The sequence below is a fragment of the Aythya fuligula genome, chromosome 1 (assembly GCF_009819795.1).
Source record: "Aythya fuligula isolate bAytFul2 chromosome 1, bAytFul2.pri, whole genome shotgun sequence".
NCBI lineage: Eukaryota > Metazoa > Chordata > Aves > Anseriformes > Anatidae > Aythya > Aythya fuligula.
Window position 1 is genome coordinate 104,138,068 of NC_045559.1, and position 21,331 is coordinate 104,159,398.

At 39.1% G+C, this 21,331-nt stretch overlaps 1 protein-coding gene across 3 annotated transcripts in view; it reads left to right on the forward strand.

Moving 5' to 3' along the window:
- Positions 1-21,331, forward strand: part of GRIK1 (glutamate ionotropic receptor kainate type subunit 1) — a 163,585-nt gene that overhangs the window by 88,602 nt on the left and 53,652 nt on the right. For all 3 annotated transcript variants that reach the window (XM_032208041.1, XM_032208042.1, XM_032208043.1), the window contains exons 3-6: positions 136-393; positions 7,179-7,360; positions 16,862-16,915; positions 18,802-18,975. In XM_032208041.1, coding sequence (XP_032063932.1) covers positions 136-393; positions 7,179-7,360; positions 16,862-16,915; positions 18,802-18,975 — 668 coding nt within the window. The remainder of the gene's footprint in view (positions 1-135; positions 394-7,178; positions 7,361-16,861; positions 16,916-18,801; positions 18,976-21,331) is intronic.

The window sequence follows — 21,331 nt, forward strand, 5'->3', positions numbered from 1 at the left end:
GAGCAACATGGTTACCTGTTGTCACTTTGAAATGATAAGCATGGATGGAGAATAAATTATCTTAGCAAATACCATGCGAGTTTCCTGCTTTGCCTTACCAGCAGCTTCTTCCTCCCCTCCCTCCTCTCTCCACAGCATGTGATCAGCTCGCTCTTGGTGTAGCTGCCCTCTTTGGACCTTCCCACAGCTCCTCCGTCAGCGCTGTGCAGTCCATTTGTAATGCACTCGAAGTCCCACATATTCAGACTCGATGGAAACACCCTACAGTGGATCACAAGGACGCTTTTTATATCAACCTCTACCCAGACTATGCAGCCATCAGCAGAGCAGTTTTGGATCTCGTACTATACTACAACTGGAAAATAGTAACAGTAGTATATGAAGACAGCACAGGTAAGTAGTACTGGTGTGCTGCAAGTCACGTGCTGTGTGCTTCTGCTAATGTAGGTTCATGGATAAATTCTGTGAGAGAGTGCCTGTGATAGTTCAGTTTGGCATTCTTACAGCAGGTTTCCCCAGAGTATGGAAGAGAAAGATCTCTTATGGCACAGTTGTGCTTCCTAGTTGTGCTTCCACTCCTAGGCTTTTGGAAAGCTGTTCACTTCATCAGAAGCTAAGAAGTCACCAGGAGGTAGCTCCTCAGTGTTTGGTAGAGTCACATTTCACTTCCTGTTTGTGGAACCAATAACACAGCTTCAAACTGATAAGTATTCTAGTGTGGGGCTGATCTGGGATTCCCTGTCTCTGTGAAGGGTTGATCTTTAGAAGAATGTATTTACAAACTAAAAGTTCAAACTGTAGCATTTTTAATGCAGAGACTCTCTTCTTCCTTAGAACTGTCTCAGAAAAAACAAACCCAGTTGTCAGCTGGATACTGAATGCTGAATCTAAAAGGTGCAATTCATGTAAATGTTTCCATCCTGTGAGTCTTAACTCAGAGAATATCATTCATTCCTTGTGACATTCTTTGTCCTCCTCCTGGGACAAGCAGTAGCCATAGCTGTCCAGCAAAGACACAAAGCTCCTTGTGCCCACAGCATCTGCTGGTGTGCTGGCTGAAGCTGGGAACAGAGTAGCCCTGACACTGAAATTAGCTGACTGCTAGAAGCACTGGAGGGGCACAAACCACAGCTCTGTTCTATTACCAGGGCCCAAAGAAGACTGCATTTTTAAATTGGTCTTTATTGGCCAATACAAAACTACTGTTATCAAGGATCCATTGCTAAAGTTCCTCCCCTAACCAGTGTAAAGTTACCCACCATAAAGATCCTAGCTAGACCAAAGTGTTGGAGTTGTAAATGAGGAGAAACCAGCTGAGGATTGTGTCACAGCATGACCTTACCTTTTGGTAGATCTCTTACCTCTGGCAACATTTTACAGTGGGGTAGCTAAAGCATATCAGTTATTCCAATGTAAACTCCCACCATCCCAATCCTTCAACACTATCTTTTTATGTATTTTTTAAGATGTAGATGAACTGCATGCATTTCTGAAAAATCCTGTGTGTTAACTCTCATTGGTGCAAAGTAAGCACTTCACTGTCAACTCTGCTCTGAGATTTGCATTTCCCTTTCGATTCTCATTGCTTACATAAATATAACACCTTTCAGAGCTCTACAGATGTGCAAGCAACATTTAAGTTGATTCTGTGATACCGGCATAAAACATTCCTGGCTGAGTCATGAAAGCAGCTTTCTAAGCATTTAAAACGAGCATGTAAAAAATAAAATAAAATAAAAATAAAAATAAAAAAAAACCACCATATTTACATAAGAAGTCACATTGACTGAAAGACAAAATTCTGCTTGAAAAAACAAACAAACAAAAACCACACCAAACTTGGTTTTAAGGCTAAAAATGTTAGATTTATTTCCACACTGTAGACAGCACAAAAAAAGAACATCCCTTCCTGGATCCAAGAGGCAGGTTTCAGTGGAAATATTCTGATCACCTTAGAGTTGCAGTGTATACCAGAGTGCTGGAGGTAGAAGAGCAAGTCAGGCTGGGCTTACAGTAGCAATCTTCCTGCATTCATGTTAAGATGGTTTAGCTCAGCAGGATTCTTATGGACTCATAGCCCTATATGCCAAAATATACTTAGGGGTAAATAAATAAAGGTCTTTTTCAGCCCACTCCATTATCAAGTTAACATTTAAAAACACTAGGTGCTGTGTACATGTTCAGTTACAAAAATGATTGATATTAAAGAGACTTCATTTGTAGAGATATTTCTAAAGTAAATTAACCATCAATCATCTTATTAACATGGAGTCAGGAAAGTAAACAGGTCAATTTTGATCACTATAAAGAGTATTTGGATTTTGGTATAGATTGGCACCATTTAGCTCAGGCTCTTCTTTTTATTTCTCATGTTTGACATTTTTATACTACAAGAAGAAAAAAAAATATATATATATATATTTACAATTTATATACAAAATATATATATATATTTTTACAAAAATATATATATAAAAAAATATATATATATATATTTTTACAATTAGCTTGGAAGCTAATTGTAAGTGCACTTGCATTTCTAAACAAACAATGAACTCATAGCTGTAACAGTGAACTTGCAATGATCCATAAGAGTCTACTCTGAAGACTGAGGGGATCCTGCTTTTATCCTTCACACTACAGGATTACTCCAAGCCCACGTGCCATCACAGCCACCTCTGGTAGAGAGGCTGCAAAATTGTGCCTGTTTGCCAAGCTGATGTTTCTCTTCACTTCCTGTAGTTATGGGTTTCATTGCTGAATGGACACATCCATCAAGAGAAATACAGTTACAAGTTTGGACTAAGCAATGATTAAAAAAAAAAATAAAATTAGAAAATTACCTCATTTGAATGAGCTTGGGCTTCTAAAGGATCCAAATCACTTATGTCTACCCTTCTTATCTCAAACGCTACTTCCCATCCCGTCAGTTTTTGTAATCCAACTGTTTTTCAGCTGTAACTTTTTTTACTGTCTTTCTTGATAGTAAATTAATGTCTTTGGGCTATAGAATAAGATCTCTCTGAAAATTCTCACCCCACTCCCTATTACCTATAGCTTTCCTATACTAATGAAAAATAAGACTCCTAAGCAAAAAAATAAGACTCCCAAGCAAATATTTGCTCCTTCATTTTTACATGTTAAGCATAATCCAATTTATTCTTAGAGTACCCAGGCCATAATCTACCTTTATTCTGGGTATTAATTAAAAAGAGTTATTTTATATCAAGTGCAATTTCCTGCCTAGGTAAGACAAGGAATTGTCTCCAGAACTTTAAAGAGAATCTAACAAATCCTTGCAGAAAAGTTTATGATACATTGATCACTGCATTTTCCAAACTTCAGTACCATAAACTGTTGTTTGTCTTTCCACATGCTAGAACTGGGTATGTATCCTGTACTTTGGTTAGATTCAGTGATTTTTAATATATCCTTTCCAATATCCCACTTCTGTACATTGTTATTTCACACATTGATCTGTAACAGACACATAACTTTGCCTGTTATCAAAAACTCAAACAATAATAGTTGTTCAGTGCAGGTTTGTCTCTGTCTCTCATCTACTCCACCTTTCCTGAATTCAATAATTTTAACCTACCAGATACTGAGAAGGGCAGCCACATCAATTTCCTCGTCTTATGTAAGAATCACTGATTTTCCCTATTTGTTAGAGAGCTCTCCTACCTGTTTTCCTTTTCTCTTTCTTTCATTCTCTCTCTTTCTCTCTTTCTTTCTTTCTTTCTTTCTTTCTTTCTTTCTTTCTTTCTTTCTTTCTTTCTTTCTTTCTTTCTTTCTTTCTTTCTTTCTTTCTTTCTTTCTTTCTTTTTCTTTATTTCTTTCTTTCTTTCTTTCTTTCTTTCTTTCTTTCTTTCTTTCTTTCTTTCTTTCTTTCTCCCTCCCTCCCTCTCTCTCTTTCTTTTTTTTTTTTTTTTTTTTTTAAGATTTAGAGGAACTAAATCTTTCTGTCATATCGGTTTGATCTGTTTGCACTGCGCAAAATTTGAATTCTTACTGAATTTGTTTTGTTTGAACTTGCACAGTGACAAGAGATATCAAACTTGGCTAATCCTAACACAGTTTTCTAATAAAAAATAAGTACTTTCTCCCATAGTAGTAAAAACTTTTCTTAATATTTTTAAAATATGACTGAATTAGCTACACAGTTTTATTATTAAAAAAAGGAGGGGAAGGTGGAGGAAGGAGGAGATGAACAACTTGAACAACTTCTACTGACACACACTACCATACTTACCACCAGTGTCTATGACTATTTGCCTGTTGGAATATTATGTTCATGTTAGGCGTGTTTGAACTCCTAAAAATGTCAATCACAACTTGCAGTAGTTCTAGACATTACAAATTTATATGAAATATTCAAAGACTTTCACATATTTAAACATTTTACTTAAGTGTCAGAGCAAACCATTTCTCTTGTTCAAACCACTAAAAGACAAGTTGGAAGAGTACTGAATCCATCAATGCTAGAGAAAATTCACAACACTGTTTCCAAAGGAAAAGGGTGTTCAGCTGTCTGGATAAAAGACGGAAGAATACAGACAGTAACCCAAACAAGTTAGTGATACAAGTCGGGCTTCCATCCCTACAGCTTTTATTTTCAAGTTCTAAAGAGCTTTTCCTCTCAATGGAATTGGCTGATACCTCCTTCAGGCTCTTTGAAGTTCACACCCAGACTCACAGCTTCCACCTGTCCATATTCTAAAACAGTATTTGTCCTACTCAAGTTCTTGCTCTAGCACAGTCCTGCAACATTGTCTAGGCCGTATCATCCACTTTGCAGAGGGTGAACCAATGCACAGGATATGTCTCTTCTGACCCCTTCCCATCTTAACCACTACTTTCTTCCCAGCCTTGTGGGGAGTCACTAATGCCTCCTAACTGGGTGTATGGTCATACCAAGCAAGAGAAAAGTGACTGTTCTAAGTGCTGCACTTCACAGAATCACAGAATCATCTAGGTTGAAAGAGACCTCCAAGATCACCGAGTCCAACCTCTGACCTAACACTAGCAAGTCCTCCGCTAAACCATACTTGCCCAGGCCTTTATCCCTGTTCCCTGGGAGTCAGATTAAGCTCTTAATGTTTAAGATATGTCACAAGTCAAATCTTGGTGATAGTATGTCCAAGGCTTTGAAGTTCTTGAGTAGGAAAAAGAGGAAGATGAGAATACTGATGGTTATTTGTCGTAGTTATTGATTATGACGGCAATCAGCAGCTTCAGGCTTTTGTCTGGTCCTCCAAGAAAATACCTGCATACTTTTCACACCTAAATGTTTCTTTGGTTTCTTTGGTACACTGTAACCAGACTTTGCTTTCATTCGGTGTTGCAGTAGGAAGTGATGGGAAGTGCAATTCCAAGTGGTATGTGACTGAAGCAGGTATTTTAATATTCTTCAGCTCTCGCAGTTACACCATACTGGCAGCTAAGTACTTTTTGATTCTGGAAAGAGATATAACACTCAATCTGTTGCTGTGAATTAAATGCAAGATTTCCTGCATTCCTCTCCCCATCCCCAAACTCATTTTTTCCTCTGAGAGTCGCTGTTTGTGATAGTGTCTGAGGCACTGCAGTCAACAGCAGTGCACTTGAATGTATGATACAGACAAGTTACAGCTTTACAGACAGATTGCATAAACTCTCCTACTTGTTAATCAGTGTTGGAAGCATGAGCTCCACTCTCATAATAATGAGTTCAAATTGTTTCATATTTACACAGGCTGGCTACCAGCCAGGTTCCGATCTCACATTGTGTGCAGTAATTTACATTTGAATAGTCATAATGCTTAATATTCTGTATTGATTGTTGATACTTGAAGACCTCCAAAGAACAGACCCAGTATTGCAGGCAGAGACAAAGACTTTTTTTTTCAAAAACCATTGCCAATAAATTGACTGAAAATCAACAGTGAAAGCCAACAACCAATAGCCAACTTAGCAATAACTCGCTAACCTCAGAAGAAATAGTGATCCTTCATATTGCCTTATATGTACCATTGGATCATTCAGACAAGGACATTCATGAACAAGACAAACATATACCCACACCCAGCAAGAGAGAAATGACTTTTTTTCATATTAATCATTTTTTGATTTTTGTTTAAGAAGTGCTTCTTGCTCGTATTCTCTCTCCCTATACAGATTTTTAAGGCAGCCTTTTACTTTCACTCAGCAGGAGATCATGGGCTTTTTTTTTTGGTGGGAAAATTAAGTTCATGGGTAATGAGAAAGAAATTGTAATCACACACCTCAAAGAACTCTTAACTATCTTACTTTGTTTTTGGAGGCAGTACAAATTACATAGGAGTGCTGAATTAGCTAGTAGAATTGCACTGTGTTTAAATACTTGGACAAATCTTCAGCTGGTTGAGCTCCACTGACTTCAAATAAGCCCTGTAGATTTCTACCAGCTGAAGACATAGTCTTAGAAATCATGTTCTTGTGTTTACAGATATAGAGTTAGATATCAAAGTATTTCAATTCTTTAGAAGATCTCAGACTTGCTGAGTGACCTTAAGCAAGTCATTTAATTTCACTATGTCCTCGAGCTTTTTGTCTCTAAACTGATGATAAGGAAAAAATAACGTTCCCCTCTCTAGGGTATTGCAATGTATGCTGAAATGAGGACAATGAAAGCCATATGGATGCCTATTAAGAATAATTATTGTTAAGTGGCACTCAGGTTAATCACTAGCTCAGGTTAACAACTTGTTGCTCACTTAGGGTAACATTGCCATTGGAAACTTTTCTCCCTCAGTCTCTCCTCATTTGCTCATGCCTTATATTAGCCAGGAAAGATAGTAAGGTTTTCTTGTTTAATCAGGAGGTTCTTATATAATAATAAGAAATAATAATTAGCTGCCAGCAAAGAAGAATTATATTATTTTTTTTGCAATGTACGGTATCAATGTTGCATCAATACAAACATATCCTAGAGTCAACAAATTCCAAATAGATTTCAGAGTATTTAGTTGCTGAGGCGAAATGTAATCATGAAAAGGAAAATCTATAACTATATCAGTCTGAAGCTGGAAAATATGAGGTTAACAACTTATCCTTTAGATATGTGAAATATGTTAGGACTGATAAGAGACCCTTTTTAAGTGACAATAAATACTCCCTGCACATAATAGTTAGTTGTATAATTGCATATCATCTTTCAGGTCTAATTCGACTGCAGGAGCTCATCAAAGCCCCTTCTAGATACAACATTAAAATCAAAATCCGTCAGCTGCCCTCTGGGAATAAAGATGCCAGGCCTTTACTCAAGGAGATGAAGAAGGGCAAGGAGTTCTACGTGATATTTGATTGCTCACACGAAACAGCAGCAGAAATCCTTAAGCAGGTAAGGGGAAGGGAGTAAAAACACACAGCATTCATTTTGTATCCTGAAAGTCATCAGCCTATCTGGTTTTCATTTTGTGGGAAACACTAAAGTTGAATCAGTTTTCAGTTCAGCCATAGACTAGTTAATATCAGGGACAGAAACTGCTAGAAAATGTGCAGCAATTTCTGAGTACTCAAGATTTCAGGGCTTCACAGGGCTTCACAGAACCAGCAGCAGTATTGATGTCTAAAGAGAAGCCTGTAAATATCCAGCAGAAGGAAATATGCATTTCTGTTTCATACTTCAGGTTCTGCTTGACTAGGAAGATTGTTGCATTTATTTTAGGTTGTCTTAGTTTAATCGATACAGTTTATATGCCTTCCCCCACAAAAAATAAATAAATAAATAAATAAAATGAAAGAGACCCATTTGGAGTGCTTAGAGAGTGGCTCACGTCAAGCTATTGCCTCTTCAGAGGCTGCACATCAAGTTCAGCACTGACTGTAACAACAGGGCATTAATCCACTGCAGAGAATAGCACAGCTCCGCATTCACATGCCCATAACAAAGCAATATGTGGTCTACTGGCACCACCTCATTACATTTCAAACTCTGGTGCAGCAAGAAGATGGAGTGGAGACATTAACAGAGGAAAAATGTGTGCTTTAAAAGAGGAAGGAGGCTATTGTTCAAGGTTTCCATAGCCCTGACCTAAATGCTAGAGCTGGATAGTCACACAAGGCAAGGACAAGCACCACAAAGCCTGATGTTAATGGGTTGGGACATTACCAGGGGCACACAAAGAGTGGTGCAAATTAGAATTTGCTATTGTCACTTACTATATTTTTCCAGACAATCAAAGTCTAAAGCACCAGCTTCTGCAATTCATTGACCTGTAGACAATAATACCAAGCAAGTAATGTGCTGGGAAGAGTGTTTCCCTTTTTTTTGCTGCAGTTGTAGATTTGGAATTTTTTTTTTAATTTATTTTTCGGTTATTCTCAGTTGGTCTAATGGGAAACATTGATCACAGGAGACCACCAGGAGAAGTTCCACTGATCTAAACGCACAAGGATGCACTGTCCCATAAAAGTTGGGACCTAATGTTTCCATCCCATGGCTGAAATATTTATATTATTTAGAGTAGCAATATGTGTCAGTGGGTAAGCCAACTTACTGGATGCATTTGTCTGCAGAGCCTGAAACCATTGTCTACATGCTGGAGACTCTTGGTGCTGTCAATACAGACTTGCAGGGTGGTGTCCTTAATCAGCTGAGCAACACAGCTGAGAGCAGGTACACAAGTTCCTGTGAGCTGGTGGGGTTGAATTTATTGCAGTCAGGAAAGTTGATCTGTACTATATTTTAGGGTTTTCTCCATGCAAGTTATGTATTTACAGTGGGACCAGATGTAGGCATGATGTTGGGAACATGAGGAAAGAGCAAGGGCAGGGTATGCAGTCACTTGGCTGCTCTCTCACCTGATAGGGAGCACACTGCAACATGCAGCTCTATGTGAGAAGAGGGGTGGGTAGGAGAGCTGCTGTCTGGAGGCTGCTGTCTGTCCAGCTGCACTTTGCTTGCTGGAGGGCTGTCCAAAAATATTAAAACATGTCAGCAGGAACAAGCTGCTCCCAAATACGATTTGTGGGGGAACTGACAGCATGGATTTTCAGGGATCTGCAAGAAGAAAGTGCAGATGTCTGGCACACCGCGGGAGGCACAGAGCTTCAAATGTACCAGACTGAGTGTAAAAAAAAAAAATATATATATATATATATAAATAAATAACCTTAGTGTCAAAAGAAGAAGAGGAAGTGCTAAAAGATGCACTAAGACAGGGCAAAGTGACAGAACAGTTTGTATGGGAAATGGATCGGGGGAGACAACTGACAGGCTGCAAATACAGATAATGCTCTCCAATGCCTTAAGAGACCAGAGGAGGATGGTGAATGGCAGTGTGGAAGAAAACAGGAAAATTAAGGGAGGTACACCTGTAGGTCAAAGCTGCAGGAAAGGAAGCATCATAAATATAGGCGAGAAAGAAAAGGAAAATGTCTTGTATGAGATCCTTCTGTGGCTGCATCTAGTTGATGGCAGCAGTAACTCAGGTGTTGATATTCCTCACTGCCAAAGGCAGCTGTGAAATGCAAAGGTGTGGAGGGCTCTGAATTCATGTGTGGATCATCTGTTTGTAGGTCAGCTGCCTGAAGTACCATGGTTCATATTCTCATCCCTGCACACAGAAGCCTCTATATAAATTTACACTGAATTGCAACAATATATTAAAGAGAATACTGTAGAAATTATTTTAAGAAAACTCTTTAATGTTAGCAGCAAAAAACACATACTGTCATTAAATTCAGCCAATGGTCACCTAAAGCAGTCCCCAAAGCAACAATTTATTGTCTGACCACTGTATTTACAGTAATGTCGTAAATGCTTGGTAGCCCATACAGAAGACAAATTAGGGTGGTGTAAATGTGTAGCCAGTTGGGGTGGGAATGATATTTCACAGATTAAAACTGCAGCAGGGTCACACTGGCATGTGTCCCCCATCCCTTATGAAATGCAAGGTTCCTGCATCCTGCTCACCCTCCAAGTCTGCCCAGGTTCACCAGGTTGCACAAGGGTCTGCATCTCCCCCCTCCAAGCCGAAGGGTGTCCCCTCATTACCAGCTTTGGCTTCATCTCCTTTAAGCACCCCCCACCTCAGGCAGGCAGCATCCCTCACCTCCTCCAAGCCTCACCTAGGCTGGGGAAGAGGCAAAAGGCCACCTCTTCCCTGCCTCCAAGCTACAACTCAGCACCAGTGGCTCTCCAAGGAGGGGCTGCTCACACCAGTGTGTGGAGAACACCGGCTGTGGCACAGCTTTTTTGCTGGGACAGGGGGGCAAGGGATACCCACAAGCTCTTTCTGGGACTGAAAGGATTAGCATATCAGAAATTTATGTCCTGAAAGTGTCAGCTTATGGAGCTGTGTTTGGCAGCATGGAGCTGCCTGGACCGGTTGCGTTACCAGGTTTGGGACATGAGGAGGTGACCTCTTCACTTGCCTCCTTTGAGTTTTGTTTACAAACCAGCACAAAAGACAGATTTCTTCTCTTAAATGGGACTATGTTTTGCTTATTTATAGCTTCAACTAAAATGCCATCGAACCACTCTTCTTCCTTGTGCACAAGAACAGGAGAATCAATAACCTAATTTAAACAAAATACAAAGCCTGCAAGCCGCTGAATAACCTATTCCCTAATCTCACACATTTTCCCTTCTCTCTGACATGCTGCAGAGAGCCCAGCCTTTCACAGTCCCTGACCAGGTTAATGAGACCTGGCCCTTCCATCATCCGCATTTCGAAGGAGTAAACAGAAATTGTGATTATTAATTACTGACTTTTCCAATCGTTACTTTTTTTTTTTTTTTTCCATATTCCTTCCTGAGGGCTGGCAACTTCGTGTGGCTGGTGTATGGTGGCTAAAGGAGGTTTCCGTCTCTGTTGCTGGTACCAGGCAGACAGGTAACCTCCCAAACCAGCACATCTGCTGCCCAAAGTGACCCATCCCACAGGCATCAGGGTATCTGAAATTACATGAGCCAAAACATTACACCAGCAGAGTTTTCAAACGAGATGTACTGCACCAGCAGAGCTGATGGAAAAAGTTTTAGCTGGTCTGTCACTCCCATAGCCTATTTGAAGATATTGGTTACTGGAGCTTTAAAATTCATAAAGATTGAACAAATGTTCTGACAAGCAGCAAGATCTAGTAGAGAGTCAGGTGCTGAAAGCAGGAGCTAAGTGCAGCTGAGGTTTCTAAGGGTAGAATTGTGATGTCCAAAGACCCAGCTCAGGATCTGCTCAAGCTCTGTAGGAGCCACCCAGGTTGTTTAAAACTGTGCCTATCTTGCCCTGCTGCAAGGGTGCATAGCATCTCCTGTCTTTCCAAGCCCCATAACAGACATCCCTGAGAGCATGAGGTAATAAGGCACCTTCCAAATGTGCCTAAGACCAACAGGACTGAATCAATTACATGAGGAATTTAGAAACACTTTTTTTTTTAGGGAAAAACCTGGTGTTTACAACACTCACCTGAAATATTCTGTGGACAGAGATATAGTGCTGGTCTAGACTAGGTAAGCAATCACACAAGTCAGTTAATTCTAGTTATTGCAAACAGCGATCTGTTTTGGGTGCAAATCTTCCAATATATTCTGCACTTACTGTATCTTTTTTTTCTTGATTTTGTCTTTTCGTATCAGGAACTTTGTTCAAGAGGTTAAGTTGTTAGGGTTAACCTTCAATTTACTCTTATAACACACCAGTAGTTGGCATAGATTTTACTGTTAGGCAAACTCACATCTCATAAATTATGTTGCTACTAGCCTTAAATTATCTACTCCTTCCTCCACACCTTTAAAATAAATTTTATAAAACGTAAAGCATATTTAATCAGGTTTAAGACTCATAAAACATTTTATAAAGACTTCTGTGTTCACTTTCTCTACGTGACAAAGAGCAAAATAACTAATGTGGTTCCTACAGAAGCGCAAAAACTTTGTCACCATTGTACACATTCTAAGTAAAATAACTGTGAGAATATAAAATTTCAGTTCCAAAGTATGCTCCTTCCATTAGCTTGTCAGAGAGGCTGAAGCCTACTATCTGCTATGAAAAGGCAGGATTATCCTGTTCTCACTGCTGCTGAAGAAATACTTGTGGCAGATCCTCCCAGGTGACCCCCACACCCCAGTGTGAGAAGCAGAGATATTCATCTCACTGGTTCTCCTCTCTCTCTCATCATAACTCTGCTTTTCTGAATCTTCTGTTTCTCTGTTCTTGTTAGCCATGCTATCAAACTATTTGCAGTACCACCACCCATACTTCTTGCACATGTAGTTGTTCTTTGCTGCCTTGGAAACTTCAGTGGATGGTGCAAATTCAAGTGAACTTTCAAAGTGATGTGTTTTCAGTCTGTACTGTGAGACTATGTCCACACCAGAGCTTCAAAGACAATGTCACTGCCCAACCTCTCTGGGATCTCTTCAGGAAGCATAAGGAGCCAGCCACAGCTTTTTGGGCCCCTGGGCCAATGTTTTCACTTTGTCCTATTTCTATGGGCCTTTTTTACACCTGGACTCCAATACTGGGAAACGTATGGCTTGTTTCTTGACATGACTCATGTCCATGTTGGAGGAACTTTTTACCACTTCAAGCTGGATTGATGCTGTGGATGTGTGACATAGGTTACATGGAAGGTTTCCAGTCAGGAACAATTAAAGCTGCCTGCGTGAAGTCCAGGAAAGCACAGTAAGCACAGTGCTTTTATGTTGAACATTTTAGAGGCTAGGAGGCAGAGAGACTTTATTCATCATGGCATATCTTGCTGATCCTAGAACATAGTGGTGGTACTAATTAATTGGATAATGAAATGCATTCATTTAATGTTCATGAAATTGAATAATAGCGTGAGTGAGGAAAATGCTAAATGAAAGTAAGTGAAGTATCTGATGCGGTTCCATTAGTCTGGTTACAGCCCTCCTTGAAGGAAGACTGAGACTAGCTCTAAATGAGGAGATTTTTTTTAATTTTTTTTTTCACAATACGAATGAACAGAGGTTAGAGCTGAGATATAATGCAAGCCAAGAACAAGGAACCCAAAGAAATTTACAGACATATGAGATTATATTTTGATACAGCCTCTGTCCACTTGACATATATATTTTGATCATTGATGCTTGTTCAGATTCACACTGTAGTTCATGAACTACAGCTAAAAGCACAGGTCTGCTACACATAAGTGCAAACATCCTATTTGAAATGGATAGTTAGAGATGGAAGTCTCTTTATCTCATTTACCAGAATAACCCATATCTGGGTTTGGCTAAAGAACAGATTTTATACAGGACTGGATGGGAAGGAGATCTGCAAGGAGAATGCAGAGTATTTTATCCTGGTTTCACTAATTTACATTCAGCTAAGTTCCACAGCAAGTAAAAGCTGTTATTATTTAAATAGGACATTTATATCAGATGCATAATTATTTAACTAATTTCACACAATGTTATTTAAATAGGAATATGTAATGACATTCCATTCTAGTTTCTTATGGACAGCTATATACACAAAACCGAATCTCGTTGCCTTCCCTTGTATCTTCTGGGCTGTTCTCATTTTCTGCAGTGGGGAGGGCGCTTGCTCTGTGGGAAGAGCCTGTGCAGCTGCTTTGCCAGGTTATTCAGGTGTCCCAGTCTGAAAGGGATCTTTGTTCCTACCATGCTTTTACTATTGTCTGTCTCTTGGTAGTTCCTGGAATCTGCAGCCCCTATATCTGCTGTGTTGCAGAGAGCAGGAAATCAGTCCTTGCTGCTGAGAGCACACAAGTGCAACTTTTCTAATTACACTAATGGGAGCATCCGAGTCATTAAGGCACTGCTTTTGGGTCTTCAGCACAATAGCCAACATTCCTCTCGCTGTTGCTTTAACTTGCCTTCATTTTCTGTCTTCCTAATACCATCTTTTAGAGTGGGCATTCGATACTATTATAAAATCCATCCATTCACTGGAAATTTTACTTAGCAACAATGCTACTCTAGAAGAGAAATAAATTATTATTGCAAATCCTTTCATATCTGCGAATAAAAAGCACCCTATTTAGGTCAATCTACAAATCTAATTCGCAAGTCACAGAAAAGTGCTATGTACCTGTTAACTAATTATCATTGTTAACGAGTGTTAGAGGGGAGGACAACCAGTGAAGCTTGTTCATGTGACCAGTGCTAAATGAGAGGCCAGAGATCAGTGGCAAATCAGAGGCCAGCCTGGGACAGATCCAGAATCAGTGCTGATTCCTTAGCCAGAAAAGGACATTATTATTGCATGTGTGCCACTTATGAGCTTCCTTCCAGCTATCTGTAGCTTCACATCCTAATTGAGACATTATTAATACAGAAAGTACAAAAATGACATGTTGGTTAAGCTTTTCTGGGTGGTTGCAATACTTTCTTTGGAAGGGAGAGCTTCAGCAAGCTTCTCTCACAGCACTCTTGGTGTCAGGTCCATGCCAAATCTAGGACACCCTTCCACCACTGGTCATTGTGAACCTGCATTTTGGTTATGGCAGATAACATTGCTGGTCAAATCCCATTTTTCACATGCAATTGCTGCAATTGCCCTTCTTTTTCAAGTGTTCTGGTTCTGTTTTGTTTTCAAATACAGTCCTGTAGCATGACTTTTGAAATCATTATTATTCACAGGCATGTGTGTATGTCCTGCCAGCTCAGTTTATCGTGTATTATTTGGGAATCAATACTTTCAAAAAATGTTTTAATCAGAAATGTGTTCAGGAGACAAACACTCCTCTCTCTCAGGCTACTGCCCTTGGCTGTATGGGGAAAGTAATAACTAGGCTACCTTGGATTAACTAGCTGCATACCCAGGAGCAGTGTAGCTGCAGCAGCACAAGCTAAGTAATGCTTCCCAACCCCCCCCCCCCCCCCACTACACACTATATAATCTTGCTAGCTAATATGTACTTCTAGTTAATTTAAAATTGTATTTTAAGGCATTATATCACTTGGCATTGTCCTGGTCCTCTGTCGTCTTACTATTTCTACACAGGCAGATTGGAGATTACACATTCTGATAACAGAAGTGCAATGACCTGATGTCAGATTTTGTATCTCAGGCTAGAATTAAAACTCTAATGAATCAATAATTTAAATCTGTGTATTTGTATCCTTCCTTGTCCCATTTATTAATATAATCTTGCTTTCATAATAATGTAGCACCATGAACTAACTATGAACTTCCTGTAGAGGACCAGCTAAATTTGGGCATCCAGAGGTTTACCTGGGTTCAAACCACACATGAATCATTATTACTGAGCGGCTGCTCTGTGCCCCCTATGAAGTAATTGGGTTATTTTAGTACAGTTTCAGCTAAAAAGAAACCTGCATCATAAAAATCCTTCCTGACACCTCCTTCCCACAGCAGGGACTGTAGTCACAGAAATCCAGCTGCTTCAGGGAGCAGAACTGAGTCCAGTCAAATCAGCTGGGAAACACAGCATGCAGAAGTTTACGTTGATGCTGCTATATATCATTTTCTGTGCATAAATAGGGAAGGAACATCACTCTTCATGATTGCTAGAGTGCTCATTTTTACAGGTAATAAAATAACTCTAAGAAATGGAAGAGAAGAGGATTAATAAAATAAGAAATAAAAAAGCCAATTTTGACATGTAAATTCAATGGAGTGTTTCAATAAAATACTTGCCTTCTGGCTTGATTTTTAGTGGCTGGAAATGGATTCGTTGTTTGTGATTAACACTGATTATTATCTTCTGCAGCTTAAAAGGTTCAGGTTCTTTCCTTTCTTTATGTAAGGAATTTCCATACACAATCACGCAACTGATTTTCAGAGGCAAAGAATATTGGCAAGCCAAATCATATTATTTTCCCCTGTCTTTCAAGTAGCTATTCAGGCACTGCTGAAAGTGTTCTAAAACACTATTAATAGTACGTGCTTACTTTACTCTGATCCAGACTGAATAACACTTAACCTTTGCCCGTGTTTCTGTCACGACGATGAATTTTCCACTAGTTTCCTAGCTCACAGTTGTTCCTCCACTTCACACAATCCCAGAGAGGGCAAAATGTTTGCGTCACAGTAACAACATGCAAGGATGTGGTGATAAGCATAGGTGATGCTGTGCTGGAAGTGTAGGGCATCCCCGTACATGTGATCAGGGGTATCTTATGTAAGCATTTTCAACAATTTTTGGAGAAGAGCTGGAGCAAAAACACATCCCCCTAGAACTTTCCTCAAAGCACCACTGCAATGTGAGGGCTGGGAAGAAAGTCTTCCTCCTTTTCTGCCCAGTGTCGTCAGTCAGTTTGCATTTAAATGGCATCCTTGCCACAGAAACACCACCTTACCTTGCAGAGGTAAACGTCTTAAAAACGTCTGACTCTGGAAAATTATTCCGGAACCAAAATCCGTTCCTACTAGCTATTTTGACAACTTCTCGCAGACCTGAATTCCCCAGGTGGAACAAAAGGCATTTAAAGAAGTTTTCTTATTTTCTTTGTTTCTGGTTTACTTCAGTGAGCATTCACCAAGTGTCTTGTTCTCACATGGTAATGTAGAATAAAAATAATGCATCTAAGCACATTTTCCTATAAATTCCATTGTCTGCTAGTAAATTTCCTTTTAACACTTCCAAACTGCAGACTAAAGAATTTCACTTTTAAAAAATCAGCTCCTCATTATCGCCAGTCATTTTTCTTGTCCTAGAAGTTTTGCAATCTTTAATCTCTTTCCTGAGTAGAGGTGATAAAAACATCATTTACATACAAATATGTTATTTTTTGCTCCTGAAGAAAAATGTAGATTTTATTGTAATCAAGCTTTTATAACCTGTAATGTATTGTTCCAGATTAATCCGTGCTTTTCAAAAGACAGTGGAGTATACTGAAAGTGTCTAGTGTAAAGTACACTCAACTTTTAATCTCTTTCAACAGATTCTCTCCATGGGAATGATGACTGAATACTACCACTACTTTTTTACTACACTGGTAAGAAACACTGGAGATTTGGGAGTGAAATTTCGATGTTGCAGAAAAGCCAAGTAAAGCCTTTCCCTCGGTGTTTTTTATTGCAATTACTCAAGGAATCCCCTGGAGAATGAGTACTAACACTCCTTAGTATACCAGGAGTCACAAGTTTAAAGTTTTGTGGTGGTGCTGAGATCAAGACTTCTGCAGGCAGTGGGGTACAGCCCCCATCCTGCACAGTATGTGAGCTTGCCCTTCAGTCTCTCTCTACCTAGCTTAAAAAGCATCACCTAATTATTAGCTAGTTGAAGTCCACCACAGTCTATTGCATTGACCCTGTCCCTCCAAGCTATTTTTGTTGAGTACAATGTAAAAAGAAGACTGTAATTCAGGGGTTAAGATGTGTACTTTGTCTTAGCACATGTTGGACAAGCACAGGTCATAGCTAAAATGTTTACTCATATATATAGAAAAACAAAAAAAAAAGAAACAAAAACAAACAAACAAACAAACAAAAAACAACAACAAAAAAATCCCATATTTATAATCTCACTTGGGAAATTTGATAAGAAAATAAAAACATTAAATTTTATTTTACAGTAAAAATCTATGGATATTCATTTCAGACACATTATTCCTACATTTTACCATACATACCACATATAACTTAATCCATGTTTAAGATCTATTCGCATGACAGACTAGAAAGACAGCCAAGAGCCAATATTACTAGAACAATCCTAGACATCTGGTTATGTCAGTTCATGTGCATCAGATTAATCTTTATTTCCATTCCATATAAAATTTTATGTGGAAGTGAAAATTTATTCTGAATCCACGAATCAATTCATTAGTCAGAAAAGACTCTCAAACTGTTTGGAATTTGAAGTAGTAGTTTGCAATAGCACTCTTCTGAGCCCATTTTAACACCAAGAAAAATGTGAAAATTTAGTGTTTAATGTGGATCATACTGTTTTATACAATAGCAATGAATCTAACATATAATGGTGACCAAGAAAAACAGTATACAGAAGGTAGCATGGAGCATACATTAGAACAAGCAGTAAGCAGCATTGGTGGTATCTCAGCATTTTGGTATTGTAAATGCTGACATTTTCATGGCTACTGTGGTATTAAACCATGACCACCACATTTGTCGTTTTACTGGCTTGCCGGGATCAACAAAAAGTTGTTTTGAAAAACCAGCCTTCAGGCTTTAAAAAGCAGTTAGCATCTTCCCACTGCTTGATAAATCTAGCAGCAGAATGCGCCACACAATTATGCCATTTAGAATAGCCATTATTTCCCAGCCTGTAAACGCCAAGCACTGCAGTGCACAGAGTTACTGAGCACTGGTCTGACACGTCCATTAGGCATACTGGCAGCGAGTCACCTGAAGCAGGCAAGGCAGGAGAAAAATGGGGTTCATAAGCAGAAAAAGTGTATTGCTCTAGACATCTCTCGGAATTTTCCTTCCCCAAGTTGAGAAATAAGCTCGACGTTGGCCAACTAATTCCTCGTGTTGGTTTGACAGAGCTGTAGTGCTGCTGGAGGACTGTTATAAATTAAAATTAGATAGTGTTGTGCGGGTTGGTTGCAAAATAACGTTGTTGTGGGGGACTGATTTTTACATTCCAACAAAACAGATATGTGGTTTGTCATAAATTTCACACAGCTTTGGTTTATTCAGATTTATAACAAGTGGTCGTGACTAGGTTTTGAGGGCAAGCAGAGAGTTCACATGGGGAAAAAAAACAAACAACCAAACAAAAAAAAACACAGCACTTAAGCACACTTAAGCTTTGGATTGAAAAATCAAATACGGTTTTGGCCTAATTGTACCTTCCAAACATCTTGCTTTAAAAATGCTACATCTGGTTTTGTTTGTTTTCTTAATGATGATTTAGGATCTATTTGCATTAGACCTGGAACCCTACAGATACAGTGGAGTAAATATGACAGGGTTTCGTCTGCTCAACATTGAGAATCCCCAGGTTTCATCAGTCATTGAGAAATGGTCAATGGAGCGTCTGCAGGCACCACCAAAACCAGAGACTGGACTGCTTGATGGCATGATGACAGTAAGTGAATGACTGCTATGATGCAGTGATGTCTACAGCACATTTTACAACTCTATACTAGCGGAGGTGAACCAATTCCACCAGCATTTCCATTCATAAAGCAAATGTTGGAAATCAGAATCCCCAAAACATATTTCTTCTCCTGTGATTCTACACAGGAATGCATTTGCCTCATTAACCACTGTTGTACTTCCCCATGTGACAAGCCACTGCTGGGAAGCTCTGGGGATGAATAACAGTTCTCCATCACAGTGCCATCCAGCTTACACCATTCATCTTTTTGTTGTTGAATGTATATACTGCTGCCTCATTTCTCCATTAATGTTCTGGATGGAGTATAGAACATAACAGGAAATAAAAACTTTCAGAGCAGGTATAGGACTTATGACCTGCAGGGAAAGATATTGTACATGTGGACAGTTAATAGCATTTCTAAATTGGAAAAGTGCCCTTTCCCTTCATTTCCATCATCTACAGCAACTCTGGCTCTTAAGATATAATTTAAGGATAAATGAAAGGTATCATCAAGCCAGGAAATCAGGATTTCCTGCCTACCACTCCCCCATGAACCAAAGGAGAGAATAGGAACAATTACACAGACTGTGTGACTCCATTTGGGTTTGTGGGGTAAAGGGTTGCCATCTTTTTGCAGTATAAGATAATGTGTCTCGTATACTGGATGGTGTTAGAGGTGATACGAAGTAGACTTTATTGCAGATGATTGCAGGGGAAATTCTGAAGCATCCTGACATCCTGAAGAGAAATGCATTATGTGTGCTATCTAGCATTTAAAAAAAAAAAAAAAAACAAAGAAAAAAAAAAACAAAAAAAAAAAAGAAAAGAAAAAAAAAAAGAGCTTTTTCAGTAGCGTTATTCTGCTTACTGATATCCAAAGCAGGGGAGAAAAGTTTCTCTGGGAGCTTCTGATGTAAATAGACAAGACATGAAAGAGTAGCTATTCACATCTAGCTATTCACCTACATTCACCTAGGTATAAAACTAGAATTTTAGGAAAAATGAAGTCCTTGCTAGAGTCTTAAACCTTTCTTTTCATCTCTATAATACTTTAGTGTCCTTGATGCTCTGAAACAGCAGGAATACCAAGGAAAGCATGCTCCTCGTTGGATGTGATCATTTAAATATTCATAGCAAGTTCTGCTTATTCAGTTTGATGGGGAGATGCAGTACTGCTATATTTCATTAGACAGTAAGGCTATGACAAGCTGCACATTATAAGATCAGGATTACATGTCCTATTGTTATTACAGTATTTCTTCTTTCAGACTCATGCTATATTTTTTACCCTGATCTGAGCTTGTGGGAGGTCAGCAGAGCATGACCAAGGCAGTCTTGAGTTCATGTCCCACTTTATGCACAAATTACACACATAGGCATAGTTGTTCTAATACCTTAGAATTTCTTTGCAATAATTTAAACAGAATATCAAAATCAGAAAGACAAATTCCAGGACTATCTCTTAGTGCCTTTCTTCTTAAGCAGAATCACAGGTGTCAACATATAGGCACTTTGCTTCAGAAAATGGGGTGATCTTTTTTTTCTCAATGCTACCCCAAGCCCTAAAACATAACAAGAATGAGAGCAGAAACAAATGAGTGCAGGAGGTAATATAACCTAACCTCTCAGTTGCTGCATGGCAGGATGGATAACTAACAAGTTGCATGAGATTCCAACTGCCAGCCCTGGCAGTGCTGCCCAACATACCAACCATGCAGGATGCACCATGTCATCAAGTAAAAGCAATGGTGGTCCCAGGTAGTAATGCAAAGTGAGGTATGCATGGAAACATTTTCAGCAAGCATCTCCAGATCCACTTGAATCTGACCACTAGGACTTGGACACGGACCATCACTCATGTAATATTCAATCCTGAATGGACAACTCTCCCATCGAAGAAAAAGAAAATGATCTCAAGTCCACTGGCATTAATCAAAAACTTCCCACTGACATGGAGGGATTTTGGATCAGGCCTTTAGTCACTGGGTCTGTTTGCAACAAGTATCTGTTTAAAGATTCTTGACACTGAGAACAGTTGTTGCTGTCTCTTCCTTCTTGCCTCGTCATTTATAAGATTTTCAATTAGCTTGGGTTGTGGGAGCATTGTTCCAGGCAGATTCTGATGGGTGTTTCAAGAGCGATTCCTCATCTGCAGTACATTAAGATTAGTTGATAAATTCAGATCACATTTGATTGCCAGCAAAATCTTCCAATGCTGATAAGACTGATGCTGTCGTAATGTACTTAGGTAAATGAAACAGACAAAGAATCAAATCTATTAATTTCCCAAGGGAATTGCACGGGAAAGGAATAAAAATGGATTAGCTTTGCAGTTCATATA